The sequence below is a fragment of the Betta splendens genome, chromosome 14 (genome assembly GCF_900634795.4).
Source record: "Betta splendens chromosome 14, fBetSpl5.4, whole genome shotgun sequence".
Taxonomy (NCBI): domain Eukaryota; kingdom Metazoa; phylum Chordata; class Actinopteri; order Anabantiformes; family Osphronemidae; genus Betta; species Betta splendens.
Genome location: NC_040894.2, coordinates 12,318,619 through 12,331,467, shown reverse-complemented (window position 1 = coordinate 12,331,467; position 12,849 = coordinate 12,318,619). Strand labels below are relative to the sequence as shown.

Sequence of the window (12,849 nt, the reverse complement as noted above, 5' to 3'; positions counted from 1 at the left end):
CATCACAGACACCAAACTTTGAGTCCAATGATACCTGTGGGTGAGGACAGAGAGGGAGAAAGAGTGGGGGTGGGGGGGAGAGAGGAGAGAAGCACAACTACTGGACAGAAAGAGACAAGGTTAGTTAAACATGGGACAATGATGGGAGGTTATGGGACAGAGGAGGTAGAAGGAAACAGAGGAGCTCAGTGTATAAATTAAGTCCCCCAGCAGTCTATGTCTATTGCAGCTTAACTAAGAGATGGTTCCTGTGACTAACAATAATTGCCAGTGACCTGAACCATCTCTAACTATAAGCTTTATCAAAAAGGAAGGTTTTAAGCCTAATCTTAAAGGTGGAGAGTGTGTCAGCTTCTCGAACCTGAAGAGGGAGCTGGTTCCAGAGGAGAGGAGCTTGGTAGCTAAAAGCTCTGCCCCCTGTTCTACATTTAAACACTCTAGGAACCGCAAGTAGCCCAGCGCTCTGAGAACGAAGTGTTCTGCTGGGAGCATAAGGAACTATAAGGTCTTTAAGATAAGAAGGAGCTTTATCATTGAGTACTTTGTATGTGAGTAGGAGAATTTTAAATTCTATCCTACATTTTACAGGCAGCCAGTGCAGAGAAGCTAATGTAGGAGAAATGTGATCTCTCTTTCTAAGTCCTGTCAGAACTCTGGCTGCAGCATTTTGAATGAGCTGTAGGTTTTTTAAGGAGCTGTTAGGACATCCTATGAGTAAGGAGTTACAGTAGTCCAGCCTAGAGGTAACAAATGCATGGATCAGTTTCTCTGCATCGCTCTGAGAGAGGATGCTTCTGATTTTAACTATATTTCTAAGGTGGAAGTAGGCGGTTCTGGAGATTTGTTTAATGTATGATGTAAAAGAGAGATCCTGGTCAAACATGACACCAAGGTTCCTCACAGTAGAATCTGAAGCTAATGTTATGCCATCCAGGGTGGCTATCTGACTCAATAGTGTCTCTCTCAGATTTTTAGGCCCAACAATAAGAATCTCGGTTTTATCTGAGTTTAGTTGAAGGAAGTTTTGGGACATCCAGGATTTGATGTCTTTTAAACAACCCTGAATTTTGACTAGTTGATCTGTTTCATTTGGTTCCAAGGACATGTATAGCTGAGTATCATCTGCGTAAAAATGAAAATTAATAGAATGCTTTCTAATAATCTCACCTAGAGGAGACATGTATAAGCTAAACAGAATTGGACCCAGCACAGAACCCTGTGGAACTCCATAGCTAATCCTTGTGCGTGTGGAGAATTTATCATTAACATGAACAAACTGGAATCTGTTCAACAAATAGGATTTAAACCATCCCAATGCTGTTCCATTAATCCCGATTCTATGTTCTAGTGTCTGTAATAGAATGTGATGATCAATTGTATCAAATGCAGCACTAAGATCTAACAGGACAAGGACAGAAACTAGACCATTGTCCGAAGCTAATAGAAGATCATTAGTAACTCTAACCAGAGCTGTTTCTGTGCTATGATGTTTTCTAAATCCTGACTGAAAATCTTCATACAGGTTATTCCCACTAAGGTGATCAGATAATTGTTTAGCCACGATTTTTTCCAAAATCTTGGAAATAAAGGGTAAATTTGAAATGGGCCTATAGTTGGCTAGTTGTCCAGGGTCAAGGGTTGGTTTTTTCAATAGAGGTTTGACCACAGCCACCTTAAAAGCCTGTGGTACATAGCCTAGTTGTAAAGATTGGTTGATTTGATTTAATATGGATGAGCTGATTAAAGGTAGAACTTCTTTGAGTAATCTGGTTGGGATTGGATCTAAAAGACAAGTGGACGACTTGGAAGAGTTAATTATTGAGGTTAACTCCATATGAGTTATGGGGGAGAAGCTGTCTAGGTAAGACAGAGGATTTAATAAATTTAAAGTTAATGGATCTAGACAGTGCTTTCTGTCATTTGGAAGAAGTCGCTGCTGAATGTTTTTTCTAATGATAATAATTTTATTAGTAAAGTAGTTCATAAAGTCATTGCTGCTGAGATTTAAGGGGATAGTAGACTCAATACAGCTATGACTCTTTGTCAGCCTGGCTACAGTGCTGAAAAGAAACCTGGGGTTGTTTTTGTTTTCCTCAATTAGGGAGGAATAATATGTTTTTCTAGCAGCACAAAGTGCTTTTTTATATTTCATTAGACTGTCCTTCCATGCAATGCAGTTTACATTTATTTTGTTGGAACGCCACTGTCTTTCTAGTTGTCTAGTCCTTTGCTTTAGACTGCGGATGTCTGAGTTATACCACGGAGCTAACCTCCTCTGATTCACTGTCTTCTTCTTCAGAGGAGCCACTGTGTCTAACATTGTACGTAGAGAAGCTGCAGCATCATCTACAAGACAGTCAACCTGTTCATAAGGATTAAGGTGACTGTTCTCTGTGTATCTGCAAGACATTGAGGCAAAAGATGATGGAATCATCTGCTTGAATCTGGCAACAGCATTGTCAGATAAACACCTGCTATAGTAACATTTCTTTCCAGCTGTTATAGGGTCAGTTGTGCTAAATTCAAAAGTTAATAAGAAATGGTCAGATAACAGAGGGTTTTGGGGAAGAACTATTAAATTATCAATTTCAACTCCATATGTCAGGACAAGATCTAGAGTGTGGTTAAAACGATGAGTGGGTTCATTTACCTGCTGTGTAAAACCAATAGTGTCTATTAAGGAGTTAAAAGCAGTGCTGAGACAGTTGCTGTCAACATCTACATGAATGTTAAAGTCTCCCACTACAATGACTTTATCTGTGCTAAGAACTAAGTCAGATAAGAATTCAGAGAATTCAGTTAAGAACTCTGAATATGGAGCAGGAGGACGGTAAACAATACAAAACACAACTGGTTTCTGAGTTTTAGAGTCTGGGTGAGAAAGGCTCAGAGTGAGGCTCTCAAATGAGTTATAACTATGTTTAGGTTTAGGAGTAATTAATAAATCTGATTTATAAACTGCTGCTACTCCTCCACCTCTACCTGTACTTCTTGGAACATGATAGTTGATGTGACTCATTGGAGTCGACTCATTTAAAGTAACATATTCATCCTGCTGCAGCCAGGTTTCAGTGAGACAGAACAGATCTATGTGATGGTCACTTATCAAGTCATTTATTAAAAAGGATTTAGATGAGAGAGATCTGATATTTAATAAACCACACTTCATTAGCTTACTATTACTTTGTTCCGTAAGAGGAACTGTTTTGATGTTTATTAAATTCTGGTAAGTCACTCCTCTTTGATTTGTTTGTGACTTGTATAGTTTAGGTGGTCGAGAAGCAGACACAGTCTCTATGCGATAACTAAGACTAAGAACAAGAACAACAAAGAAAAGAAAAATAAGGAAAAGGATGGAAAAGAAACTAGGAACCAAAGACGAAGGAGAAAAGGAAAGAGGCAAACAAGAACAACAGGTCTGGAACAAGTAAACACAAAGGAAGCAAAGAGACCATTGTAAAGTGTAGAAAGGGAAGAATATAAAGGAGAAAGTCGATGTAATTAAAGGACGATAAATAGGTTAAATTGATAGAAGGGAAGTAGAGACAGGAAGGAGCCAGAGCTCATCAGCAGACACTTGTTCAGTGCCTTGGGGTGTCACAGCAGCAATAAGCCACGGTGGAGCGTCCTCCTCCTCCTGACTGGAGGGAGCGGCTCTAAATGTGTTGCTCTAATAACCCGGCCCCAAATAGGCGGCTGTCACAAGAAAAACGAGCCTCGCACCGAAGTGCTGAGCATCGCTGCGCTGCCTCGCTCCCGCGTCCCACCTCTCATCCATCCACACGCTGCATTGCAGGTGCTGTTGATATATGAATAATGTATATGAGTCGGGGGGAGCCACACGCAGGGCTCTTCCCCAGAGTCGGCCCCTGGCGGCGCTGTCGGGTCCTGCTCCTCGCTAATAGCTCCGTGTAGCGTTACCTCGTCCGGATGACAGTCGGCCCAGTAGCAGGAGCTGCCGGGTTTAGCAGCGACCAGGAGGCACGAGCGAGGGGCGGCGAGCTCTCCACGGCGCCAGAAGTCCTGTGAAGACGTCCGGGGCTGATTAAAACGTACTCCACTCTGACAGCTTCATTGGTCGCGTGTCAGCGTGTCCACTCCTTCCCACTCCCCACTCCCCACTTCCCACTTCACGCTGCACGTGTATAAAAACAGCAGGAGACATAAAGGGCCCTTCGTCCAAATAGCATCACCTCTGCCTAATCACCATGGAAACCACGGCGAGGGTGGAAGTGATGCTGTCGTCATGAGGACAGCTCCCTCGCTCTTATCCTCATCACTACAGTATGTGTCGAAAGACTGAAACTATTAGTATGTTTGTATGGATGTGTTCATGTATTAGCAAAGGTTAGCAGCCTTTAGCATGATGATGTCCTAGTTCAATTCCAAGAACCAGCTGGTAAACCTGCAAATGCTAATCACATTAGCCAACAAGCCCGAGGTTCCTGCAGTTGTAACACACTGGAGGTGATGACGTGACGTATTACGGTGCTGTTTTTGTTGTTGTCAGATCGGGATCTGCCTCCAGGAAGAAGCGGAGATACAGGTGTGTATGAGAGAGTGAAGCAGCGCTGTTTAACCTGTGCGTCACGGCCACGCGCTCTTTGGTTGCTGTTTAACGACAGCAGTGAGCAGTGAGTTCAGCCGCTCTGTGCCTCTGACCTTTGTTTCAGGTCTGGCAGCCCCAAGAACAAACACAAAGACAAGAACAAGCAGAAAAAGAGGTGAGACCCCAGAAACTGCTGCTTCCGCATTGATTCTGACCCGACAGGAAACCGTCCGGCGCATCTGCAAATCTGATGTAATGATAATAATAATAATAATATGCGGCATAGAAGTCATTTCAGTGCAGCGTGTCCTCTGCACACAGTAAATGCAACCGTCTCCGTCTTCAGCAGTGGGAACGTTGGGAATCACGTAAAATCTCATAAATTTATATTAGTATTTTACAGCAGTTATCTCAGCGCTTGGCTCACAGAGAAAATTAAAGTATCCTTTAAGCATATACTGTATGAGAGACTCCAAGACAATCTCCCTCCCATGCATCTACCCGGCCTTGATTAGAATATATATTGAAAATGTTTGGCAGTGCATGAACTGTTTTACATTGAGATTGACTATTGAGCTCCCCGTGGCTGGTGCGTGTCCCCTATGGTGCATACATACACGTGTGTCTGTGCGTGCCGGTGTGTGTGACGCGTGTCCGCCCGTCCTTTGTCGTCCGTCAGGTCCCCCGCTGAGACCCCCGGCAGGAACTCACAACACCAAGGCAGCTGCTGCAGCTCCCGCAGCGCCTCGCTGTCCTCCACTCGGAGCGCCTCCAAGTCCCCCAGCAGGTAGAGGGACACACACACACACACACACACACACACACACACACACACACACACACACACACACACACACACACACACACACACACACACACACACACAGAGTCTGCTGACGGTTGCCCTGGTGACTGTAAGGCTCTCTTTAATTTGCTTGTGGCCCTCGGGGGATAGATTAGGATACAATTAGAGCTCCTCATCACTCCAGCATTAAGTGATTGCACCCATGCAGCCGCTGTCTTTCACCTCATACGACTCTTGATTTAAATTATTTTAAAGATTTGGACCTTTTTTAGTAAAATGAATGACGGTGAGTAACAAATTTGCACAGGCATCTATCAGGTCTGAAATTAATAAATGTATCATGAATAAAGTTCAAAGGTCAAGGTCACTGTGACCTCACTTCTGCAGATTTACATATATATTATAGGAACGTTTTCATGACGGAACTCAAAGATACAGTACAAGTCACTTTGACCTCTGCTCACCAAGAGTGTGTGGATAATAATAATTCTGATTGGATGGAAATGACTGTGTCAGAGACCAGTGCATGTCAGACTTGCCGCGTGACGAGTGACCTGACTCCTTCCTCAGACTGAACAAGCACAAGGCCTCCGGCGCCCTGCTGCCTCCGGGCCCCGACAGCCCCGCTGCCTGGCACAACGGGGACCAGGCCCAGCGAAGTCGCAACGGCAAGGCCGGCATACTCAACCACGCCGCTGAGAAAGGCCACGATGTATGTAATCCCCTCTACTCTGCTCCCACACCCCCATCCTCCTCCCACCACTACCACTGCAATGGTATCTACCACAGTCCACATGACTTTAATCCTGCTCTTGTCTTCGGTTGATATTAACTCTCATTTGATGTAGGTTTTTAAGGTTTTTTTTAAGTTATTCAGACTTTGTACATGTGTTGACGTAAGAGAACCTCCTCGCTGTGCACAACTTGCCGCTCCCGCTGCTTTTCTGGCTCTTTGACTCCTCTGCCACCATTTTTTTTTCTTTTCGATTTGTTCTTGTCGTTTTGCCGGTAAAATAGAAAGGGAGCAAACTTAATAAAGGTTCTACTCCGTTCAGCACATCCTCTGAGCCCGAGCGCCACATCAGCATACGGCACCTCAGCTGGAACTGATAATGGAGAGACAGCTGCAAACAGTATTTCCAATCGAATGAGCAGAAGACATGTGTTGTTTCTGCCAAGCCTGTGACTGGTAAGACAGAGGGTAAACAGAACCAGGAATAGGTGGAACCATTCCACATGTCTAACGAAATGAGTCTTAAAAGCCTATATAGATAAAGTGTTGTCAAAGTCACGATCAGACGTCTGATGTGCTCTTCACTGACTAATCCAGTTACGGTGTGAATAACAGCGTACTGCTGTGACCGTGGTGACGCTCACCGTTCCAGGTATCAGCTGGTTCTGCAGGAGTCTTTGATTTGAAGGATTTAAAATGTCGAAACAACACGCACTGACTGGCCACTTTATTAGGTACAGTACAGTCTGATGACTGTAGAGGCCAGTAGAGAGCTTTATATGAAGAGGTGGCGCTTTAAAAGGAACAAAGGCCAAAGCATCGGGACCACCTCTAAATATAATGCGCTGCAATAAAACTAAAGGGGCCGGTGACTGCCCTTCCTTTTAACTGTGTAACTCACAGACAGGACAGACTACTGTAGGTCAGCTTTACTGAAGAGTTATGGCAACTGGACCAAACTGTGTTCAGACATTTAGCTGTTACGTTGGATGGGAACAAAACACATCACTCAGACCGAAAGGCGCCTTGTCTTCCGATGAATCTGTCTCTAAACCTATTTCTACTCCCACGTGCATGTGTCTCTGAGGCCTCTGTCCTTCTCACTCTCTGCTTGTTTCATTCTCTGTCGTTTCCTTTTATCAACTGAACTATTTGGTATTTGCCCATGAATAAATGCCCAAATCTTTCTGTCTCGTTTATGGAAAAAGCACTCAAATGCTTTGGAACTGGACCAAGTAGGTTAACAGGGTACGTGTCAGAGTTTCTTGTTGTTTCTTACTCTTTCGCACATTCTCTGCTCAGCGGTTAGTCCTTTTTCTTCTGCTTCTACTCCATCGGTGCAGAGAGAAGCAAGGCAGGCGGGTGTGTTGTAAAGGGCCATTTATGTAGCTCACATGTAAGCCAGATGTTTGGAAGGTGATGTTGATGCTTGCTGATCTTCACCCAAAGCTAAAATAGCTCCTTAAACTGAAGCTTTGCTCAGGAAGCTGGTTTTGTGTCACAGGTCCTGGGTTGAAGTTCAGCCTTGTGGTCCGTGTTCCTCCAGCCCTGGTTGGGATTGTCTGATCCGCTACACAGGAGAATAGTTCAGGGATTCAGAGGTGGACAATGAAATAGGAGACTGAATCACAGCACATTGTAGATATCAGCCTTACTGGATCCCAGCGCGTACAGTACAGTACAGTACTGTACGAGTGAATCAGCTCAGGTTAAATGTAGAACGTGTCCGCTGCATCACGGCGGTGGGAGGCAGCTCCCACTCTCCCACGCAGCCGCCCAGAGAATCCCAAACGGGGCCCGCTCCCTCCTCAGTAGCGGAGGTGTTCTTTTTAAAGGGACCCGGGCCGTTTCTGAGTCCGACCCCCCCCACACAGCATCCTCCCGTGTCCACCGTGCACCTAAAGGCTGCTGCCCGGGCCCACGTGTGACTGGGGTCCCCTTCAGATGTGCTGAATCTCTTAGTCCATCATAGCAGTGACTGTCTCTTCAACCCCCCCTACCCCCCTTCCCCCTACACACACCCTCCTCTTCTACCTGCTCATCAGTGTCCTGTGTGACTCTGTGTGTCTCACTCTTGGTGTCTTGGCCTTTTTTCAGTTTTCTTTCCACACATCTTTCAGCTCTGCATGCACCCCCCCCTTCCTCCTCCTCCTCGCTACAATACATGGGTGTCCATTATTGTGACAATGTACCCTGCCCCCCCCACCCCCACCTTCCACCCTCCACCTCAGTTCTGATACAAATATGGTTGCATTTGTACAAGCGAAAAAGACAAAGCAAATCATGTAGCTTCTAGTTCCATCCTTTGTTGAGTTTGAGTTTTGGATTCCATCTGGATTTTTTTTTTCCTTTTCTTTTCGCTTTTGTTTCTCCTCAGCCTCTGGTCATAAATATGAAGCGTTGATACTAAAAGAGGTCATTGTCTTTTTCCCATTTCGCTGCAGAGAACATTGCTTTCTCCTTTTTTCTTTTATCTTTCTTTCCTTTTTTTGTTGATATTGCATACGTGTCACTGATTGAAATGGAAGGTAGGTAATGCTTTGCCTACGCACGTGATCTTTATGCAGATGAGAATGTGACAAGCACCCTAGCCTGAGTGACGTCAATGTCTCTCTCTCTCGCTCTCTCTCTCTCTCTTTCTCTCTCTGTTGTTTACCAGTGGTATTTAACCAAATTAATTTGACTTCATCAAATGATTTATGATTTGACCCTCTAAAGATTGGATTACACAGAGCTCTGGTTCTTCTCTCTCCTCCTTCACTTCAGTCTGAAGTCCAGTATCCCGCTCTATCTTCCAGGTCCATTTCTTTCCATCTCCGTTTCTTTGTTTTTTGGTAGAATGCATTCCTGTTTGTCCAGCATCTCTCTGTCTGTTGGTGAATTAGTACATTTGTCCTATGATTTCCACCATATTGATTTCCCGTTTCTAACAACTGTCATGAGCACCAGTGGTTGTGTGTCTTTCTTACTCTACCGCTTAGTTGTCTTCTCTCCAGTGGAGCACAGCTCTTCTCGCTGCAAGGATCAGTTTGTGTTTTTGCCGTGTCTTAGATCGCAGTCGCTCAGACAGCACATGGTAATGCATGCGGAGCGAGCAGCTCTGTTGAAGGAGAGTCCCACACGTTTTAACCTGCTTACAGAACTGGGCATCATACATATCAGTCACTAGCTATAAGAGATGTTCTGCTGTCCAGGCAGACAAGGCAGTTTTTCTTACCAACAAAGGGCCTTGGAAAGACCAAACCAACATTGTGTTAGTCTGTCGTCTGCCATCTGGAGTCATTATGTGCAGCCATCCAGATACTACCATGTCCAGCCACTCTGCCAAAGGCTTGTGCTTCTCTTTTAAACAGCTCCTGTCCTGACTTCGACTGGAACGTCAGTAGTTTTGCAAGAATTCGATCCAAATGTACGATATGACTGGTTCATGGCAGTAGATGACAAGTCAAGGAACCAACAGCACAGAGCAGTAGCTAGAGTAGATTCCGACACTTATTTCTATGGGAAAATAATAAAAAGGCAAAATATTATAATTTACTTTAATAAAAATAAAGATCATGGTAATTCATGGTCTAAACTGTTTTGGTCTGAGCAGACGACATGCGGCTTTGACGGAGGCCCAGTAGCTAAGGATTGCTTTCAGATAGACTGGGTGGTTCCACATCAATGTGTTAGCGTCAGTTAGCGTAGCCCAGGTTCATGCTCTCACTCTCACGGATGTGAGTGGAGGTCAGTAGCACACAACTCACTGTTGCTTTTGGTCTTTTCATGGAAAATGCTCATATTATGAAATATATACATTCAAGAATTAACAAGTCTTTTAATGACACAGAAGGTTACTTATGGTTTCTTCACTCACTAATCAATTATTGATGATTTCTACATTGGTCAACTGAATCCAAGCCAGGTCAGTGTAAGTAACCTCCAAAGGCACCCTGCTGTGATAAGCATCGATGTGTGTCCGGTCTGAGGGAGCTCACGCGCACACACCCACACGTCAGACAGGACAGCGGTGCTCAGACACATGAGCGTGACGTGAGGGGAGTGACTGGGTTCAGAGGATTTACTCTCTGTGTGAGGGATTCCCTGCACATTGTGGTTTTCCTCTTTTGAGTTCTTTTCCATTGATTTCCATGCATTGTCTCATGAGTCACTGGCAGGGAACGGGTTTTGTGTCTTTTTCTCTTGCATTTTGTGAATCTAATGATGCACTTATGTTGCCCCACTTTTCCCTTTTCTTCATACCTTACCTACTAAAGGAGGGAATACCACTTTATTGGTAAGTGGATGTTAACCAGAAGGGAGTTAAACAAGAGTAACCGTAAAAAAAAACAAAGAAAATGGGTCGCTGTTCACATCTCAGCAATTGTCTTCAGGAAAAAAAACCCAGAAAGAGAAAATTGAGTAGCAAACGATTTGTTTTCTGATTCGATTGATTCAATAATTGTGATCTTTATTTTGTTCCTTCCATTTCTGTGATGTTCTGTCAAGTTGTCTTCTCTTTCTGTTTCGTTTCCTTTTTTTGAAACCATTACTAAAACAACTGAAGAAGTCCTCTTTTTCTACTCTACCAAATCTGTAGCTCTGTACTTTCTGCCTCTGCTCTTTTAAACTCTTTGGTTCACAGTTTTGTTTCGTTTCTTTCCTCTCTTCCTCCTCTTTCTAGTTTTTTGTTTGTTTTTGCGACTATGATTTCTTCAACTCATTATGGTTTTGCATGCCAAGTATTGCATGCGCTGCACCATAGAGGACTATCTATAAGCCATATGGAGACAATCTAGATTCTTTTCTTTAACTTGTTTACCTTCTTTTGGCAAGTTCACCGTAGCGATCGCTCACCGGCCGGAAAACACTCTAATGCGCTCTTTGTCCTTTTTTCTTTTCTTTTTTTTTTGTTGGTCACCATTTCTTTGCAGAAGGTCCATCTGCTGACTGCGAGCTCCGCAAGCATCCAGTCCACTCTGCTGAAAGAGCACAAGCTCCACAGCGCCCCCAGCAGGTGCCAGCCGGGACCCACGGGCGCTGCCGGAGAGCCTGGCAGCGGGGACGACAGGACCTCGGGTGTGGGGGGCTCGGCGTCCCACGCCTCCGGGAGGAGAGGGAGACAGAGGAGTCAGGTCAAAAACGCCCACTCCCCCGCTCACAGCAGCGACTCGGCCCACTCCCAGCACAACCACACGCACCGAGGGCGAGCGTCTCGTCACCAGAGGAAGTACGCCGCATGTTTGACAGCTTCCACATTGTCAAATTAACTCTGCCATTGAAAATGACTTCACCTTTGTTTTCCTCCTCACGCTTCATTAGGACGAAAGGTGGCCACTCCTCCAAGCGTCACCACCACTCGAGCCGGGGTAAAGCGCACCACCGGAGCCCGTCCGCGTCTCCGGGGCGACACTCGCACGCATCCGGCAGGAAGAAGGAGGAATCGCGCGCCAAAGCCAACTTGCGCCAGCGCAGCAGCTCCTGGAGCAGCGGCCATTCGTCCTCACACACCGCATCGAGAGACAGAGGCCCCAGCAAGGCCAAGTCCCCGCACAACAAGCAGAACAACTCCAGGTGAGACCCTGCCCCGTGTCACGCGCTCCTTCCCGCCGCGGTTTTCCCGCCTATCGCCGTGCTGATGACGTCTGTGTGTGGCGCAGAGAGAGGGACAGCGCCAACCGCTCGGACACGGACAGCCGCGCTCGCCGCCGCTCGCGCAGCTACTCGCCCATACGCAAAAGGAGGAGAGATTCCCCCAGCTTCATGGAGGCGCGCAGGATCACCAGGTAAAACCGCTGTCCACCATCACAGCCCACGCTGCTTGAGGCCCACTGGAAGCAGACATGTTTGATTTAGAGAGTTTTATAAATATCCATATCAAATCAATTAAATAAAAACTGCTTGTTTTCTTCTCTGATCAGATTTTATGGTGGTGTAGTGAAACAGATTTTTAATGTGTTGTTTTTTATTTATTTTATTTATTATTTATTTATTATTTTTATATTGCAGTTGATTATTAAATCTATGTTCCTGTAAATGATGTGCTGTCAGTCAAACGCAAACAGACATGGGTGAATGTGTGTATCTTGTCATCTTTCACTCCTGAAGGAGTCTTAAAGGTCGAGATGCCAAGACAAGGAGATGCTGCCGAGCTGAGCTGCTGCTGGCTAGTTACCCTGGTAACAGTTGCCGTGCAGCAGAACCCCGACTCTGACTCCCGAAGCTGAACAGCGAAGCCAGCGTAAAACATGGCCTCCTCCGGCTCTGTCCTGTCCGCTTGCCGCTCCTTTAACCCCTCCCTGAAATGCACACAAAGAAGCTCACACTGACTCTAATGCTGCACCCTGCAAGGCTCTGCACTAATGTAACGCTGGGGATGAGGAGATTAAAATGCTATCAAGGTTTATTTAAGATGATACTCCCTATTGCACCCACTGTTGTGTTTCCCATGGTGGATACAAAGCTCAAAGCCACAGTGCCGTTATCTATAACACTGCTGAACCGCAGCTTGTTGCAGCAGTGATACCTTGATAGTGTTTGTCTCACTCTCCACTGTTGACTGTTGATCTTTCTGGGTGCTGGCCTCCACTGAGAAGATTCTTTGGGAGCTGAGAGCTAATTACATTACAGGAAGCACTTCCACAGGGGCCATTAACGTTAAAGGCAATCTATGCTTAAGCTTAAACTAACGACAGTGAGTGAGTGAGTGAGTGAGTGAGTGAGTGAGTGAGTGAGCGAGTGAGCGAGCGAGCGAGCGAGCGAGTGAGCGAGCGATTTGGT

General features: G+C 45.5%; 1 protein-coding gene across 2 annotated transcripts in view; it reads left to right on the top strand.

Moving 5' to 3' along the window:
- srrm3 (serine/arginine repetitive matrix 3) overlaps window positions 1-12,849 on the top strand; it is a 60,618-nt gene that overhangs the window by 45,681 nt on the left and 2,088 nt on the right. Inside the window, exons 7-13 of one of the 2 annotated variants that reach the window (XM_029172818.3) lie at window positions 4,511-4,546; window positions 4,674-4,724; window positions 5,229-5,336; window positions 5,925-6,066; window positions 11,007-11,299; window positions 11,392-11,643; window positions 11,730-11,855. In XM_029172818.3, the coding sequence (XP_029028651.1) occupies window positions 4,511-4,546; window positions 4,674-4,724; window positions 5,229-5,336; window positions 5,925-6,066; window positions 11,007-11,299; window positions 11,392-11,643; window positions 11,730-11,855 (1,008 nt within the window). Of the gene's footprint in view, window positions 1-4,510; window positions 4,547-4,673; window positions 4,725-5,228; window positions 5,337-5,924; window positions 6,067-11,003; window positions 11,300-11,391; window positions 11,644-11,729; window positions 11,856-12,849 lie in introns of both variants that reach the window. The other variant, XM_029172817.3, reaches the window with a different exon arrangement.